Source organism: Oryzias latipes, chromosome 4 (assembly GCF_053564925.1).
Source record: "Oryzias latipes strain Hd-rR chromosome 4, Olatipes_Hd-rR_3.1".
Taxonomy (NCBI): domain Eukaryota; kingdom Metazoa; phylum Chordata; class Actinopteri; order Beloniformes; family Adrianichthyidae; genus Oryzias; species Oryzias latipes.
The window spans coordinates 31,998,557-32,017,355 of NC_136240.1; the positions used below are offsets into that span (position 1 = coordinate 31,998,557).

Here is an 18,799-nt window from a genome sequence, read left to right on the forward strand (position 1 = left end):
GGTTGTGTATTGTGTTAAACAATAAAAATACAATTAAAAAAAGGACTAAGATTTTACAAACACACAAAAAAATCAGATCGATTTGTGGGTGGATGCTCAATGTTGGACTCTCAGCTATTTCACTGGTATCAGCATCTCCGGGTAGTTCTGTTAGTGTCATGCTCGTGTTTACATCAGTGTTGCATTGCTACTTCTAATAATTCTAATTTATTCTATTAATATTATATAGAAATGTTTTTGCATCTTATTGTTCAGTTAGGGAAGGGCTGTGCGTAGAAAAAAATGCATTTACAAATAGTGACAACAAGAGGGCACTTGTGATGTTCTTTTTTCTTTTAAAGTCCAACAATGTCTCAGAAATATTAAGCTTAAATATTTGCAAGTTTGTGGTTAGTTTCAGGGGTTTCTGCAATAAGAATAACTAGGTATATGATTGATCTAACTTCCTTAATTTTTCAAATAAACGTTTGTTATACATCATTTAGTCATAACTCAATACAATTGTATTTCGCTAATCTATGGGATTCTTAAAACCAAGGTGGTTCCTCTATGACATTTTATTTAGAATACTTCATGTCATTATTAAAGTTCAAAATTTAGTGTCATCAATCTCTGCGTTTGATTTTTGATGATCAGAATGTGCCAGAAAACATTTAAAACATAAACATTTCACAATTAAAAAAAAAAATTAAAATATATTCAGTTTTATATGCCCCTTTCTATTTTCCAGTACTGTGAAATAGACCTTTTTAAAAAGTATTTTGTTTTCCATTAAAACAAAATTGTCATAAATTCTGGTCTGAATGTGTGCTTTTAGTCTGCGACCAGCAGGTGGCAGTGCTGCTCCCTTTCCAGCCGATCCTGCTGGGCTCAAATTGAGGACAAACATGGGGGTACTTCTAATTATTTTTTTTTTTTAGGGACAAAAATAAACAATGTTCTGCAGTCTCTGTTGAATTTTTTGAAAAAGTAAAGTTAAATGGTGTATACTTATATAGCGCCTTTCTTCCTACAAGGACAAAGCGCTTTACAGTCACAGACCCATTCACACGTGCACACACTGGTGGCAGCTCCACTGCCAAACACAGGCGCCCGCCTACCACCAAAGGCAAGGTGGGGTTCAGTGTCTTGCCCAAGGACACTTCAACTCATGGGCGTGCAAGGCGGGAATCGAACCTGCAATCTTACGATCATGGGTCGACCGCCCTACCGCTGCACCACGGCCACCCCAAGTTAAACTAATTTCGCAGATTTTTCGTTTATAAAAAGGGTTAGACTACAGGTTTCTGCATTTTTAAGGTCCTGGTGTGGAGAGCCAAATATGAATTAAAAATAAGTGTATTTATAGTGTGCAAAAAATAATTACTCACATTGAGTTATTAAATCTGATTTTGAAAAAAAGTAACATGTCACAGTTTTGTGCTAAAACACTAAATATGTTTTGGATAGCTTTCCAAATAGTGATAAGCTGGTCCTCTGTGTGATTTGTGCTGCTACCTTTACCAAGGTGCCAGGGTAGAGAATATTTAACATGTTTTATCATTTAAATAGTTGCCCTGTTCTTTCACTGCTTGCTTTACTGTCAGCTTCTGCAAAGGCATGTTTGCCGAGCATCTCTGTTTTCTGCAGAGGCTTTTCAAAAGAAGTTAATCACCACAGAGAAAAGTCTGCATGAAAACAGAGCATTTTTACGCACAGACCTCTTTGCCATTTTGTTAATGTGTTGCACATTTTTTATGTGCTATTTTTAAAAATTATGTTTATTTGTTTGTAATATGCGTCCACTTTGAATTGAAGAGTTTCTGAATTTCCTTATACTATGTATAATGAAAATGAAGGCATTCTATTCTGTTCTATTCTATTCTATTCTATTCTATTTTATTCTGTCGACTCTCATCTTTCACATGACAGCAGATTAGCGTAATCTTGGCGCTGGCTGGACGTTACATGACATCTTGCATGAACTGTTTGGCCAAAATACTTCCCTTCAACTGTCAGGACAGTCATCAGCATTTAGATCTTTGCAGTTTCACGACAAGTGGAGTTGTTTTATCCAAGTCCTTTCTCTTTGGAGTGTCATTTTTTTTCCATAACTTTGTCTTCTGTAGTCATCAGTGTTGAAACAAACTCCGTTTTGTGCAACAGCTGAACTGAACTCTGTCAGTATTTGAGACAAAAAAGCCGACCATTAAACCAACACATTTATTAAAGAAATGTCCTTTTTTTAATTATTTATCTATTTATTTATTTATGAGTTCTGGTTACAAAACGTTTGATTGGATGTTGTACTATGTATGTCTATGAATGTGACAAATGGAATTTGAAGTGGAAATACCATCAGAATTGACATGAAAAAACTTGAATGCAGCTTAATACTCTCTGTTTTCCCTCTATTATATAAAGCCAAGCTCCCCCCCCCCCCAGACTGTGGGGGACAGAGCTGCCTTCACTCCATAATTATTGACATGTCTGATGCAGCCCGAGAGTGGAAAGTATGGGAAAATTGGAGTTTCAGTTGTCTGCCCCCAGGCCCGCGACTGTAATGGAAAGATTAAAAGCTGCTGCCACATCAGCCTCTGACTGCCAAAACACCGGTGGTTCCTCCATGACTCCCACCCCCCTGCCTGTTCCCACCAACTTGGTATTTACTCTTTAACAGCAGCCCTAAAAGGATTACAGAGGATTTTCTTATTTCAAGAGCTGAGAAAAAGCTCTGCTGTATTATTTTTGGATCATCCAAGAATAACGTCTACAACTCTTCTGGAGGGACTAACTGAGGAGAGTTACCTCTCTGGTGTGGGGGCGTAGCGTCTGGTGGAGCAGCCACAGGGATACTGGGTCAGCCGAGAGCTGCCTTTACCTTCTGCACCAGTGAGCTGGAATCACATCTGAGTCTGTTCCGCTGGGACTTGCCGAACACAGAGGCAGCCTGCACGACCCCTCAGCATGTCTCTCAGACTCCTGCCTGCCATCGTGATGGACAACGACGAGGACGACGATGGCAACTTCACCAATTGGATGAGCAGTTACTGGGGCCACGGGGCAGAAGCCGCGCACTCCAGAGACAGGAAGCGCAGCTTCCGGAGGCCCTCCAAGACGCACGTTGACCGGCGAGCATCCCTCCCCACTGTGGTAAGGAGCATCTGCTGAGGGTTCTGAGCACCGTCTGTCACCGTCTGTGGCCATGCATTCACTATAACTATACACCGTGTCTCTGATATTAAACATTTAACAAAAGCTTTGATGTATCTGATGAAGCAGAGCGGCTGACACTGTTCATGTTAAAAGGCGGAAGTTGACGTGTGTTTATTTCCAGAATCACTGCGGAAAAGACAGGAATTATCTGGTGCTTTATAAACATTTTATGTCAACAAATGATGGAAGAAATTTCTGCAAAACAACTAAAACTGCTCAATTCATTTAAACTTTGCAGACCTTTCGGAAACAAGAACTAAATACAAAACAGGTTTGAGATAGTCCCAAAACTGACAAAAAATAGATCAGGACAATAATAGATTTATGCAAAAGCTTTTTTACTTTTTTCTAACTGCATGTTCTACCTACAGTTTTGTTTAGTGAGTTAATGTGTGCAGGAGAATGAAGCTTTCCTCTGTTCATCATCTGTCAGCTCATGTTTATCTCTTCAGCTGCAATGCTTAAAATGAAGCAAACAAGTTGGATTCAAGTAGAACTGTGTTCCAATTGGAAAACATTTGACTAGATACTCTAAAACGGAGAGGTCAAAGGTGACTTGGACCCCTGACACAGTTTGCTGAAAAATACAGACAGCGTGAGAGCTGCAAATGATCTGGAGGAGGGAAAGAAAAGCTCACCAGGAATCAACATCTCAACAGGAATATCTTAAAAAAAAAAAGGCTTTGGAGGTCAAGTATAGATTTTTGTGGCCGATTGAAATAGTCAGGAGTTTAAAAAGGTCACCAAAGCTGATTCCTTCACAGTACATCTACTCAAGAGTATTTCCTGTTTGGAGAATTTTCCAACCCTCTAATCGGAGGAATGTTTTGTTTCCGGCCTTTCCTCCAGAATAACACCACACAAGTCAGAAATTCCAATTCTGCCATCAGACCAACACAAATGAAAGGAAACCATGACATGAAATCAGCTCATAACGCTCTGATTGGAAGTCATTTTAAAACACAACTGTAAGATTACTACCAGTCAACAGGCTGGTTTAGGTCAAGAGCTAGCTATAATTAAGGGGGGGATTTTTCTAACAAGTTATCAGAGGATATTGTGATTCTGTGCAGTTCACAGAAAAAAGATCATCTTTTTTTCATGCAGATCTTCTTGTCCAACAAAAACTTTCATTCTCACCCATGGTCATGAGGTCTGAGTCATGACCGAAACAACGAGGTCCCGAATGAATACAAGCTGCTAAAAGGAGCTTTCTCTGCGGGGTGGCTGGGCCCTCCCTTAGAGATAAGGTGAGAAGCTCAATCACCCACAGAGAGCTCAGAACAGAGCCGCTGCTCCTCTACAGCGAGAGGAGACAGTTGAGTATGAGTTGCCGTGTAGGACATTATTCAGAATTAGCATTCACATACACATGTGAAATCTCTCACACACACTAGTGAAATGCTTGTATACATACAACTGAAAATGTATTCATTCACATACACATGTGAAATCTCTCACATACACATGTGAAATCTCTCACATACACATGTGAAATGCTCTCACACACACTACTGAAAATGCTCTCACATACACATGTGAAATGCTCTCACACACACTACTGAAAATGCTCTCACACACACTACTGAAATCCTCTCACACACACTACTGAAATCCTCTCACACACACTACTGAAATCCTCTCACACACACTACTGAAATCCTCTCACACACACTACTGAAATCCTCTCACACACACTACTGAAATCCTCTCACACACACTACTGAAATCCTCTCACACACACTACTGAAATCCTCTCACACACACTACTGAAATCCTCTCACACACACTACTGAAATCCTCTCACACACACTACTGAAATCCTCTCACACACACTACTGAAATCCTCTCACACACACTACTGAAATCCTCTCACATACACATGTGAAAATCCTCTCACATACACATGTGAAAATCCTCTCACATACACATTTGAAAATGCTCTCACACACACTATCCAAAATCCTCTCACATACACATGTGAAAATTTCAATAAAAACGGAAGGCATTTCAGTAGAAACAACGTTTTTTTTTTTTACTTTATTTTTAGAAACGAAGTTGCTCGACTGAAGGCATTTCAGTGGAAATGAACCTGTGTCCGAATTCCTGCCCTGATCCCTAACTACTAAAACCCTATATAGTGCAGAACTATATAGTTCTATATAGTTCTCTGAATTTAAAAGCAATTCAGACACCCGTGCTCAGTACTTTTTTCTTTTGGGTGTTGTTCATAAAGCGCTTGACACGGAAACAAAGTGGCGCATTACCGCCACCACCTGGTCTGGAGGCGAACTACTCCTATTTAACGCGGAGAATGACACTTATTTGTCAGAGTAAAAACATAATAAATATGAACATTTTACAGAGACTATTTATGAATCTGCTGTGTTCTGATCATGGAAAACGTGACTGATTTATAAATAATTAAATTACAAACACTTTGGTGTTGATTTAATGTATTTGTTCATAAATAAACCCCCAAGTTATTTTTTCATGCCAATATTTATTTTGTTTTTGTGCCACTGAACGATTAACGGGCTCTTGCAAGGAGGCATTTTTTTCTGTAGTTTTCTTACACCTTACTGAAAATGGCTTTGAAAATGAATCTGTCCGTGTTCCTGGCAATAATTCAACCGTTTTTCGTGAGATCAAACTGAAAACGAGCAGATATGCAGCATCACAGGACGGCAAGGAGAAGCAAACATCTCAGAAGATTTCCTCTGGATGCCCTGACCAGACAGAATAACTTGTGAGTTAAACTTAAAGCTTTTTTTTTAGTTAAACCTAAACTTTAACTTAAACTTTGTTACTAATCATGCTCAAGGTTACACAGTCTGCTGGGTAAGAGTTTAACATTCTTTTTCAAGTGAGTTGTGTAGTCCAATTACATGAAACACTTGTGAGTTCAAAGTTTAGAATTTTTTATTAAGAGTCAAACCATATCACTTGTTTTAAACAAAAACAAAACAAAAACTTTCATTTTTAAAAGTTTAAATGAAAATCCAAAAACCCAGCCAAATAAAAACCACGAGATTTTCCAGAATTAATAAATACTTCATAATCTAAAATGTAAGACATCAAAATAAATAGAAACATTAAAAAAATGTGATTTAATTTCCTCAATGAAATAATTAATGTTGCATTTTCCAGGGTCTTCCACGTCTCTACTGCTTTACCAACACAAAGGTGTCTGTCCTGGCCCTTTACGCTGACGGTCAGTCCGACACAAGACTGGATTTTCGGTTGACCCGCAGGACCATCGAGCATCTGGGTCGATGGTCCTGAAGCATCAGCTTCGGGTTCCTCACACTCTGGGGGGTCACAGGAGACTGACGTCCTGGTGTTTCTTTTCTGGCTGGCATGTGGCACATCTTACAGTGTGGTAGCCAGAGTCTTTGACATGACACGGTCCACCGTGAGCGATGTTGTCCACAGGACGGCAGACCGCATCCTCCAGCTGATGAGCAGGGTCACCCAGCTTCCCAGTGGGAATGAACTACCATAAGTCGCCTCTGGATTTTAGCAGCTCGCTTGGTCTTTCTCCTTCCAAAGGGTCACAAGGAGCATTGATGGCTGCCACATAAGAATAAAGGCCCTAAAAGAAAATGCAGCTTGTTATTTTAACAGGAAGCTTTTTTATTCCATTAAAATGCATGCTGTATGTGACTCTAATGCCAAATTTATAGATATTTTTGTTGAGAATCCAGGATCAATCCATGATTCACAGGTTCTACGTAAAAGCCCAATTTATGTAAATCAAACAAACCCACCTGAAGGATCCTTTTGGGTGATGGTGGGTATCCCTGCATTGCACATCCCATCATGCTGCTGACACCCTACAGGGAACCCATGAGGAATGCCATTGAGGCAGTTACAACCAGAACCACTCCAGAACACGCTCTGTTGTGAAGAGAGCATTTGGCATGATAAAGATGAGGAAGAGAGCAATATTTCTGGGGGCACTGGAAGTAAAACCAACCTTTGCAATGAAAATCATTGCCTGCAGCTCAATTCTGCACATTCTGTGCATCAGCAAAGGCGACTGCTTAGCCACAGATGTTGAGCCACAGCAGGACAACACCAGGAACATGCAGGACGAGCAGAGTCACGTCTGTCTGCAAGGACAAATCTTTGCTTTCCTTTCAGCTCCAACTGTGACACACATGACTCTAGAAGACCAGGATTATTGTTAACATGTATAAAAATAAATATTAACATATAAAACGAAATTCTAAATATGTACATCTGATATTTATATGAAAATCCTTTTAAGATTGTTAAAAATAGCTCAGATTTAAATAATACATGTAAATTATTCATTTTTGTTCATACATTTATTAAACAAATTGGAAAAACAATGGCTGCATTACATTTTAGAACAATAATTTCAACTCAAGTAAACTTAACAGACTCTCCTGTCGCTGTTCCTCCCTTCTAGCCCTTTCCCCCTCTCTCTTCTGGGTCTTTAACATAAACCTTTAACCCAGTACGACAACGATTAACCGTTTATTAAAATGAAGTCAAATCTGATCATGTGTCTCTACCCATCTGGCACGAGCTAGCTTGAAAACAAACAGGCTATCTTTCTCCATCCGCAAATGGATCGGATTTTCCTCATCCTCGTCTGTCCTTACATATATGAACACATTTAAAACATGTGTTAATAACTTGTGACTACGGTTAGAAGTCACTGCTTTTTGATGTAATATCTAGCGTTTGTTTTTAGCCTTCGGCGCTAATTCGCGTTAGCGTTAGCTTTAGCATTACTGAAATTGATGAGCTTCAAAACAATCTAGGTTGTTGATTGAGGAATATAACATATTAAACACATCATCCTAAGTATTTACAAATATATTTTACAACAGATACTGGATATTTTTTAATATACTTACACGTTTCGGTGGTTTTCCTTGCGCAACCGGCTGCCATTTTCGAATGATTCAGACGAATGATTATCTCGCGATAATCAGCCAACTTCCGTTTCTACTGAAATGCCTTCCGTTTCTGTCGAAAATTTCAGTAGTGTGTGTGAGAGCATTTTCACATGTGTATGTGAGAGGATTTTCACATGTGTATGTGAGAGGATTTCAGTAGTGTGTGTGAGAGGATTTCAGTAGTGTGTGTGAGAGGATTTCAGTAGTGTGTGTGAGAGGATTTCAGTAGTGTGTGTGAGAGGATTTCAGTAGTGTGTGTGAGAGGATTTCAGTAGTGTGTGTGAGAGGATTTCAGTAGTGTGTGTGAGAGGATTTCAGTAATGTGTGTGAGAGCATTTTCAGTAGTGTGTGTGAGAGCATTTCACATGTGTATGTGAGAGCATTTTCAGTAGTGTGTGTGAGAGCATTTCACATGTGTATGTGAGAGATTTCACATGTGTATGTGAGAGATTTCACATGTGTATGTGAATGAATACATTTTCAGTTGTATGTATACAAGCATTTCACTAGTGTGTGTGAGAGATTTCACATGTGTATGTGAATGCTAATTCTGAATAATGTCCTACACGGCACCTCATAGTTGAGGTCGCTCGGGCATCGGATCCAGATGCCTCCTGGCCGATATTCTGGTTATATCCCACTAGGTGTAGGGCCCTGGGAAAGACCCAGGACACACTGGAAAGACTACGTCTCTTGGCTGGCCTAGGAATGCCTTAGGGTCCCCCCAGAGGAGACGGAGGAAGTGGCTGGGGGGAGGGAAGTCTGGGCGTCTTAGCTTAGACTGCTGCCCCGTGACCCAATCCTAGAAGAGCGGAAGAAGATAGATGGATAGTGTTGGGATTAGGGTTCCGTATTCCTTAGTTCTGCTTCATGTTTTATTGTGAAGGGTTCTCCCTGCCTGTCGTAGTTTGACTTTGACTTCCCTTGTCTCAGTGTCCCCTGATCGTTTGCACCTGTGTCTTCTTGTCAGTCCTGTCACTATATAAGTCTTGTCACTGCCTTCCTCTATGGCTGGTCCATACTGTCTGCCTGGTTACCACGATAGTTGGTTCTTTGGTTTCTCTGCTCGGCAGCACCTTCTGTTATCCTAATGAATCCCTTGTTCTTGGAACTGTCTGCCTCACGTCTCTGCATTAGGGTCCCCCAACACAACAGATAGATGGCAAATCACCTGGACAAAATTTGTACGTGGTCAGTAAGGAGCCAGTACTTGCACTTTACTGAAGTCTAGAGTGCAGCGTAAAGGGACCGTATGACAGATTCACCCGTACATCATAGGTGCGAGCAACTTACCTATCCATACAGATACTTGATGATACACTTACCCCATGCATGACAAGGGTGGGTTTATTGTCCTTAAAGTGGCCACATGAGCCTTGAGGGAACTGCAAGACACACCTGTGCTCCCCTTAAGATGCAGCTGCACCTCTACAGGCCCGGAAACCCCAAAAACCTGCTGCACCCACACAGGGCAAACCCCCCCCATGGAGGTTCATATGACTATGGTGTTAGCAAACAATCTGTAAAATTATTATTATTGTTTAAAACAAATGTTTTTAAATCCCTACCCCGGATTTATCATGTTAGAATTGAGCATATTAGCTAATTATTAATAATACTTTTAAGATTCCCCAATCAAACTCTGAAATCTTCTGAGTTTCCATTCATGTTTGATCAATTGCAGTGAGGAAAACAGCTGAGCAAGAGAACGGTCAACCATACAAATGTGAATTTCTGTTTAAAAACTGCAGAAATATCCAGATGATCCTTTTTAAGTGGTTAGTGCTTGGTAAAATATTATGGTTTATTCTTTTCTGCTATCATCTGTTTTTCAAAATTCATACTTGGTGACAAAAATTAGTCCAAGGGCTTTTCACAGATTTTTTTAAAATCACAAATTAACCATGAAATCGCAAAAGATTTTACATATTTCTTATAAATACAGAATTCTTTTCATGAAAACAATGAACATGAAATGAAATGATCAGGCAAACCTTCCTACAGTTCAATAGAGAGAGATTTTGAAAGTGTCATTGAAAGATCCAACAGAGAAAAAGGAATTTGTGCGGGAAACAGTCCGTAGTCTTTGGCGGTCTGCCTCTGGGCTGGAGACATCTTGCGTGTTCGGGATTACCTGGGACCAGGTGAAGAACCCCCAGAACCCAGACACTGATGGGGATTGAGACGGGCTGGAGGTTGGCTGACGAAATGTCTGGGATACACAAACTTCTATGAACTCAAAGGAAGGAATTTGATTGTGATTGGCTGTGAAGAAAGGGAGCACTTTAGCTATTGGCTCGGAGGAAGACTAATTGATGAGTGAGCTGATTCTGGCAACAGTGACTGCAATGCAAACTCCCAGATCACTACCCTTTCACCTCCATGCTTGAAAGTTGGCATGCTGTGTTTTTGTCCAGTTGATTTTTGTCATAAATTTGAAATTCGGAATTTCCCAGGGTGTGCAGGGAGCTTCGTCTACTGTGGGTTCTTGGTCAAGAACCCTTCACGCTGCTGCCAATCTATGTAATTCAATTCAATTCAATTTCAGTTTTATGGCCCAAATTCACAACAACACTCGACTCGATGGGCTTCGTATCGGTAATTGAAAAAGTTAAACATAAAATCAAAAGGATCATGAATGCATAGAATTTAATAGGAAAATACTAAATTGAACTAACAAACTGACTAGACTAAACTGGACATCCCTGCCCTTCGCGGAAAGGAAAAATTCCTAAAAAAATGGATTCAGGAAAAAACGAAAAAACCTCTTTGGTGCCCACATGAAGGAGGGATCCTCCCCCAGGACGGACAGGTGATTTACCAGAACTCTTAGAGAAGAATTAACTTATCCAACCCTACAACTACATATTTAAAGTCCAGCAGACGAGCTTCATCCAGATGGAGCTGGGGGGGACAGTCGGCGGCGCGAATTGAGCCAGAGACAGGAACCACAGCCAGGTGGAGAAGCGGGAGCCACAAGGGGGCCCAAGTCTGGGTTCCCCTGTGCCGGTCCCCAGCCCGGATAAACTTACAGGGAGGGGCATTCGGGCATAAAACTCTGCCAAACATAACGTGCAGATCAGTGAACGCTGATTCTAGGTGGCGACCCCTGGTGCTGAAAAGGTGAACAACAACATCTTAACTGACACAAATGTAAAGACAGATGCAGCCATATTTGTTTCTCTTTACGTTTGCTGCTTTTCAGCTGCATTGTTGACCACCAGCCTACAAGAAACCTCCTGGAATCCTGAATGCTGATCATGGAGAACATTTGCACTGAGCTGCATTTGGCTACAGCTCATTTGTTTTTTGGGGAGTGGGATCAATGTTTTTGCTGCTTTACAACCACCCTTTTTTGATGTATGCTCTGCTTCATGAGATAATTCTAAGCCTAATACCACATCAGGTGTTGTTTTTTTCAGAACCTTAAACTATAAAAATAGGTGGGTTACTTTTTTATTATATGTGTAATGAGTTGTTGCTCCTCTCTGTTTTTAATCCACAGTGCCATCATTCGTGGCTCAAAACTCAACATTTTTTTGCATTCTTTCAAGGATGGAAGTAAAAATTAGACGGGAGAAATTTAAATATTATAAATAATATCAAAAAGATTAAAATTACATTTGTCATTAAAATGACAAATGTAAAGTCATACATTTTCTTTTAGGAAAGTTAAAGAACAAAATTATTTAATGTTAAGAGTAAGTAAAAATGTGTGTATCATGTTGAATAAAATTATTATTCAGTTTTAGGGGCTGAGTTTAATTTTTTTTGCAATTATTTTAGAACTACTACTAAAAAGATGGAAAAATCCAATAATAATTGAAAACAAAAACAAACAAAAAATGTTTCAATAAAACTGAAAAGACCACATGTTTGGAAAATTAAAGCAAAAATAATTAGTATAGACGAATACTTCTGGAATATGCCACAATGACTTGAGTAAAATCCTTCATATTTAGAGTAAAGCTGATGAAAAAATGTATTTGGATATATTACGCATTATTGTTTTTAAGACATAGGAATGCCCTCGTGGCTTGAACTGCATAGATCAAAAATACTCTTTCCTTTTAATGACATTATGTCATGTATTATGACATAATGACCCATGCTGCTCTCCCCGTGTAACCCTCTCTGCAGTCACAATTAGATGCAATGAAGTTAAACAAGCTTCATGCGGCAACAATGGCCCCTGCTCCCAGAACAAGAGATGAGAAGGCCGAGGTCAGGCCTCACCCCAGAGCTTCTCGCCGTCAGTCGTTGGAAGACAACCGGCCGAGGACCGCCAATCCAGAGAACCGCATCACCACCATCCCAGAGATCACAGAGTCCTTTGAGAAAAGACTTCAGCTCAGTGACAAGAGGACCATGTCTCTGGTGAGCATCACTGCCAGAACCAAATTCACAGATTTTTACTGCCTTTCTTTAACAGGTTGCCTTTAAAAATGTTGGATAAGTCAGTCTGCCTAGTGTGTAAACAGGCGGTTGAAGATTAGGGAACTTAATAGCAGCAGAGTATTTAAGGGCATTAAAGGTGTGCCACCTTAACCTGATTAGGCTTTTGCATTGTAAGAGCAGGGCTATGCCAATGCACTGAGGACACCTCAGGGTTCAATAGATTAATGTGCTGATAGGATTACATTCAGGAATTACCCACATGACAGGTGACATGCTCATCTCTTACGGAACAGTTACATTAACTCACACGTCCCTCAGATCTACACGTGTGTTTTAAAGAAATACTGACTGTCTTCGACTGGAGTTTTCTCTTAGAGAAAGAATTGTATCTGCTTTTACACGACCGGGCCAGGGATGTGTCAGGAACCCCAAACCCATTTATACAAAAACTGAAACATGACAAAAATCATAGGAGCAACAAAAAGAGTGACAGAGCAGAACAGAACAGAACAGGAGACCTGATGAGGTAGAAGTGAAAACAAGCCACTTCGGCTGAGAGAAATTGACAGAAATGAAAACAGCTGTGGATGATCAACATGAACCCGGAGTGACTGATAGGGAACAACTCAAAACATGACCGAAATCAAGACCACTGAAAAACCAAACTAAAGCAAAGAATCTTTACAGTACCCCTCCCCAAAAGGGCAGATACCAGATGCCCAAAAAACCTGATGGAAGAGGAACAAAATTATTATGCAAATGTTAAAACATGAACAACAGTACATTTTTTAACTTTAAAAATAATGTTTGCTTGGATCAAACAAAGTAAATAATAGAGAGATTTTTCTTAAAATCAACATTTTAATAATAGTTTGAAAGGAAAAAATAACATATAAAATGATGAGTGAAATTTAAAAAATGTAATATAACAAGAATGTCAAAATGGCATATTGACATTTTTGTGGATAAGGTTTAAAAAATAGAGAACGAGTACAAAAGTAGAAAAATTACAAAACAATTTGAATGAAGTCGGTCATGTGGACCTATCTGAAGTTCAAAAGCTTTGAAAGAAAAAGTTGAAACTTAAACTTGAATTTAAAATGAAAGTTGACATAATTTCAGAAGTAAAGTAAAACTGTCAAGAATAAAGTTGAAGTGAATAAGTCAAAAGAAAATTGAAATGACACAATTACATAATTATTGCAAATGGTAATGTAAAGTGAACATATTCTGGATTACTATTAACTATTGTCCAATTGTAAATGTGCATCAATTATCAAACATTTTAAAGTCCTGTTGATTATTTAAAAAATGCAGTTATAAAATATTACAAAGGTAAATTACAAACAAAGAATAAAAAAGGAAAACTGGACAAAACGGAAAACAACCTTTAAAGCCAAACACAAAAGCAGTTAAAGATGGAATGACAAACTTTAAAAACACCAAATTGCAAATGTTTATTCTTTTAATTTTTTTAAAGTAACCCTCATAATCAATCCTATTGTGGATGTAACTTCTTACAGGCACTAAATGAATCTGCATGGAGATCACATCTCATCAAAACATACCTGCTGCAGCAATAAGTGAGGAATTGGATGGCTGAAAAGTATTTTCCATTTAGTGCTGTAGAAATGTTCTTGTCTATCCAAACATTGAAAAAGTGATGTAAACAGAGCAGATGATCGACAAGCACCTTCAAGATCTTTTCTGAGAACAAAGCCAGCTTTATCTCATTTCGGAGCCTCATTGATTTCTGGAACACTCCATTCAGTTTTTCAAAACAGACTAAAGAGACTCAATGATTGCCCTTGATTTGATGCTTCAAAAGCAAAATGACTGGAGATACTAGATTAGGGTCTTTCTGTTAAAGAAAATGAAAATGTTTTCTGTGCCTTTTGCAGAGTGACGATAACAAGGTGTGCCTGATCTGCCATGAAGACATGTGCAAAAGTGGAGGAGGAGGAGTTCAACAGCTTCAGTGTACGCACCGCTTCCACAAAGAGGTAAGTCTGTCAGATTATGCTGCTGCACGCCTCAGGTCCGATGTGAAGGCAGCATCACAGACATCAGATCTGCAGAGCATGGCAGCAGCGCGTTCCCAGACATCCATGATGCTATCTGGCAAAAAACGACAGTATCTGTGCAGAAGCATGGAGCAACTGGAAGCCCCTGTAATGGAGCAATACTGATGTTTAAATCTTCCCTCTGGTATGTGCTGAAGGTAGCTCGGAAGTTAGAGCAGAGTCTGCAGCGCAGAGGCAGCGAAACAGCTGCCTGTCAGGTCAGGAGGCCTTGGGGTGAGAGGAGAAGGTCTGCAGATGAAGAAATGCCCTCAGAGAAGGAGCAGCGCATCTGGCACCGTCAGCTCTCCCTGCGCAGACACCGCTGATGTACAGAGAGTTTTATCTTTGGAAAGTTTGAAGGATTCCCCACCTCAGGCAAACATCAGAGTTGTGTCTGGAGCGTCCATGATGTCATGTTGTGTGGTTCATGCAAGGCTAGAGATAATTCTAAAGTTTGACTCAGGTTCTTTTATTGAAAGCTGGATGATAAATGTAATATCTGGGAAGAACGAAGATTTATTTTTGTGTGATTGCCCTTACTTTTTCTTTTCATTTTTTGTATTTGAGTACAAATTTTTAAGGTTTCCTGCTAGTGTTAGCTTGTATTTATCAATAATATGTGCATCTGCATATTTCCATTTTAATAAAAGATGTATTTTAAGTTTATTGTTTTTGTGTACAGGCATATTAAGCGAGTTTCTTAATCCTGGTCCTCTGCTGTTTTATGCTCTAGTGCATGATTCAAATGGCAGAGACATGATAAAGACTCACTTGTTGGAGCAGAGAAATGATATCCCTGTGTTAAGTTATAGTCCCTGGGAAGTAACCAAAAAACTGTGTTTCTTTAACGTGTTTCAGTGTTTGAGTGACTGAACACTAGAATCCAAATGTGCAGGAGGATCTCCACTCCTGCATCACACAGTGATCAGCAGACATGACACTGTTGTCCTTGCAGCTGAGTGTTGGGGTCAGTATTGAGCGCATCGTGCACGTGCTTACTGTATAACACCATGTGGGCAAATGACATCCTGGTGTCAGTATAGATAATCCATATCCACCAGAAGTGATGGCCTGTCTGAAAAATGGATCCGGTGCGGGTAATAACAAGTTTCATGGTGTGTTTCAGTGCATGGAGCAGTGGCTGTGGAAGAAACAGACGTGTCCCACATGCCGCGTCCATGTATCCATGATAAAACCCCTCCACTGGTCTTCATCCCGCACCACTGTCCCGTGATGATCCTGCGCTTGCAGTGCCTGCATGTTCATGTGACCTATTTTCCCAAAGACCTCCACTCCTTCTGCATGCCCCCAGGGGAAGATGGTGTCCCATCAGGGTTTATAATATGCTATTATTTGTTTGTTTGTATTTTCTTTAATTTGTTTTAGTAAAACATGAGCTGTGAACCAACCTGCATGTGCATGAAATGTGCAGTGAAGATGTTCCTGAGCGATTATCAGCCAGACTTTACCCACAGCTTTAAAATGTAGCACACCAACAGGAACATTTGACATTAGGGACAAAATGGACTCAAATTTCCCGTTTAGACTTTGAGCTGCAGTGAACACATAAACACCTTTGACGATCTTCACATTTTGCTGCAAGTTCTTCACACTTTGAGGAAAAAACCTACCTTAAAAACACAATAAAGTCCTTTTGAATCTAACATTTAAGGATTTGTTTGAATTCAGCACATTGCATTTGGAATAAATGGAATTTCTGTTCTGTGAGTTAAACTGTGAGTTAGACTATTTGGAATGATTTAACGAGTATGCATGGACAAAATATAATTGTCACATGATTCAGATATTTTTTTAGGCCTTCAGAGAAAGCCTTGAAGGCCCCGACGGCCCACCACTGGTGAGTTTCCACCCAAAACAATACTTAAGAGCTGAGACAGTTTTGTATTGAAGTTAGCAAATATACATTTCTGATTTAAAATATTCCAACACATCCACTGGACAGTTGCTCTGTTCTCTAAACAGACCCGTTTTGGAATCATTTATCTTTGTCTACTTGCATAGACTCCTTCAAATTTGCCTGTGAATTTGGCTCCGCCCAAGTAGCAACACTTTGATTCAGCACCATGGCTCATCAACGTAGTACCCAGAAGTTGTGTGTATTTGTATGATTTGTTGCCATAAGTGAACATTTGACTTTTCTCATAAACATACAATCCAACATGATGCCTTTACAGACTCCTATAAATACACGTCAGAGAGAAGGCGTCGCCAGAGCACACACAGGGTTTTTGTGGGTTGGAGACTTTCGCTTGTAAACCTGTCTGTATATTGTAAAGTTTTTCAACTTCTCTTTTATGTGTTTTTGTTGCCAAAAGAAAAGTTTACTGTCCGTTTTAACAGTAAAAAGAGATGAACTGCTGAAAACACAGTTTGTTGGTCTTTGCAGATAAGGAATAAAGCTTATTATAGCAAGACAAATGTTCTTTTCTTCCTGTGTATAAATGTAAAACTTTGTATTCTTTCGTAAACAAATAGTCAATTAGACTCTCCTTGGATTTGAAAATCTTCAGTCTGTTTTTCATGTGCTTAGTAGTATTCGAATGCTGAAATGCCACACAGAAACATTCCATTTAGGAACTTTAAAGGTTGTAGTGTGCGTGTGTCTGGTGTTGCTGTGCATGCCAGAATAAATACTGCAAAAATAACCCACACTTATTAAAAGTGCTTTGGTTTGTCTGTGTTCCAACATATCATTTTCTATAGCAACATTACTATTAAGGTAATAACACTGTAGCCAATAGAAAAAAAAGCCCATGTTAAATATTCAAAGGAAAGTAAATCCCTTTAAAGTGCTGGCGCGGCGCTCCTTTCAGATTGTTAGAACTTGCAGTCATAACAAAGGATAAAAAAATTCCCTTTGTTCAGTTGGTCAACATGTAGAGGGGAAGGACTCAAATGTACATATTAGAGGTGTGAAGATGTTTGTAATCATAGCTGTTGGAAAGACTCCTCCTCAGACATTGCTTCAAACTTTGCATATAACTAACCATACTGCGGCCAGAAAAGTTGTCATAGTTCCCCATTAAATGGTTGCAAGGCTGCCAAAACAATATTGCTACAGTTATTATGATATAATTATTTTTTTCTTTTTGTTTGCAATGTTTTTTGTGTGTGAAATAGACTGTAAATGTCCACCAATCCACCAACAAATGATTTTCATCTGTTACCTGACAACAAAACAAGCAAACAGATAAACATTAATGCAAAGTGCAGACAAATATTGCAAACCATCAATCTGTTTTAAACAACAAAAAAATAATAAAACAAAACAATAAAATGCTGACACGAATGGGCGTTTTGAACCTGATTACTGATAAACCATAAATTTCACTGGGAAACAGTTAAAGTGGTGCAATCTCTTGCTTATTTCCAGTGTTTCTGTGAGACACTCCATACTTAAAATGTGTTTTGACTAAACACTGTCTAAAAGGTGCAACCAGGTCTGGATCCCAATGCTCCTTGCAGACATTCACACTGCTGTCATGAAGACTACCCAACACTGCAAAATGTAAAATTCCACACACATCTAGAATCTTCTAGGTTTTTCTGACTAGAACAATGATTGTCTGCTGTTCAACATCTTAATAAGCATTAAATCTCATGAACTTTTTTTTTTACAAGTGTTTTTGTTTATTTTATTTTCTGTTTGTTGCTGTATTTGTTTAATTATGGATCTTGATGTTGTGGGTTTTGATTGTTTCCTTCTGTGATGTATCATTTGTAAACTATCTGTTTCATGCAAGAATAAAAAACTCAAAGCATATTTTTTGGATCATATTTCTGCTTTATCTTATTTCCTCAAGAAAGCTGATGTTGCATAATTCAGATAGTTCAGAGCAGTCACCCCAAAATAAAACCACATGTTAACAATTTCACCCAAACACACATTTACAAATGTATTATAATGAAAAATGTTATCTAGAATCTAAAACAAATAACATTAGCTTTAAAAAAAGCATGTATTATTACTACAAATAAGTCATACCTGAATATATTACTTATAACACAATTAAGATAAAAAAAAGGTATAGTCATTTCCTGTGGCGACTCCTGACGGGATGTGCCGAAAGGTGAACAACAAGATAAAATAACCTAACTTATTGAAATTATAGCAGTAATACTTTTCTAAATTTTATTCTACACATCAGTGAAAGTCTCAATGTTGCCATAAATACTCTGAACTCGTAC

The 18,799-nt window shown here is 39.0% G+C and overlaps 1 protein-coding gene and 1 long non-coding RNA gene across 4 annotated transcripts; one reads left to right on the forward strand and one right to left on the reverse strand.

The window, feature by feature from the left end:
* The first annotated feature begins 2,542 nt into the window (after window positions 1–2,542).
* lnp1 (leukemia NUP98 fusion partner 1) lies at window positions 2,543–18,374 on the forward strand. Of its 3 annotated transcripts, none has more exons than XM_004068318.5 (4): window positions 2,543–3,132; window positions 12,270–12,506; window positions 14,429–14,530; window positions 14,749–18,374. In XM_004068318.5, exons 1-4 carry the CDS (start codon window positions 2,947–2,949, stop codon window positions 14,914–14,916), a joined length of 693 nt encoding a protein of 230 aa, XP_004068366.1. In that variant the 5' UTR covers window positions 2,543–2,946; the 3' UTR covers window positions 14,917–18,374. The 3 variants fall into 3 exon arrangements, with proteins under 3 accessions (XP_004068366.1, XP_011472747.1, XP_020558316.1); XM_011474445.4 differs by having other exon boundaries at window positions 2,546–3,132; window positions 15,717–18,374; XM_020702657.3 differs by lacking the exon at window positions 14,749–18,374 and having other exon boundaries at window positions 2,546–3,132; window positions 14,429–14,742.
* On the reverse strand, window positions 6,961–8,221 carry LOC144992049 (uncharacterized). The gene is made up of 3 exons (XR_013655798.1): window positions 8,088–8,221; window positions 7,175–7,364; window positions 6,961–7,095 (listed from the first exon to the last, which is right to left on the reverse strand). It is a non-coding gene; the product is annotated as an uncharacterized LOC144992049 (long non-coding RNA).
* Window positions 18,375–18,799: the final 425 nt, after the last annotated feature.

Excerpts from the sequence above, each read along its gene's own strand:
- lnp1 (XM_020702657.3), top strand. The coding sequence starts at position 2,947 with ATGTCTCTCAGACTCCTGCCTGCCATCGTGATGGACAACGACGAGGAC. Across the intron at positions 3,133-12,269 it reads GAGCATCCCTCCCCACTGTG|TCACAATTAGATGCAATGAA; the intron begins GTAAGGAGCATC and ends CCCTCTCTGCAG. Across the intron at positions 12,507-14,428 it reads ACAAGAGGACCATGTCTCTG|AGTGACGATAACAAGGTGTG; the intron begins GTGAGCATCACT and ends TGCCTTTTGCAG.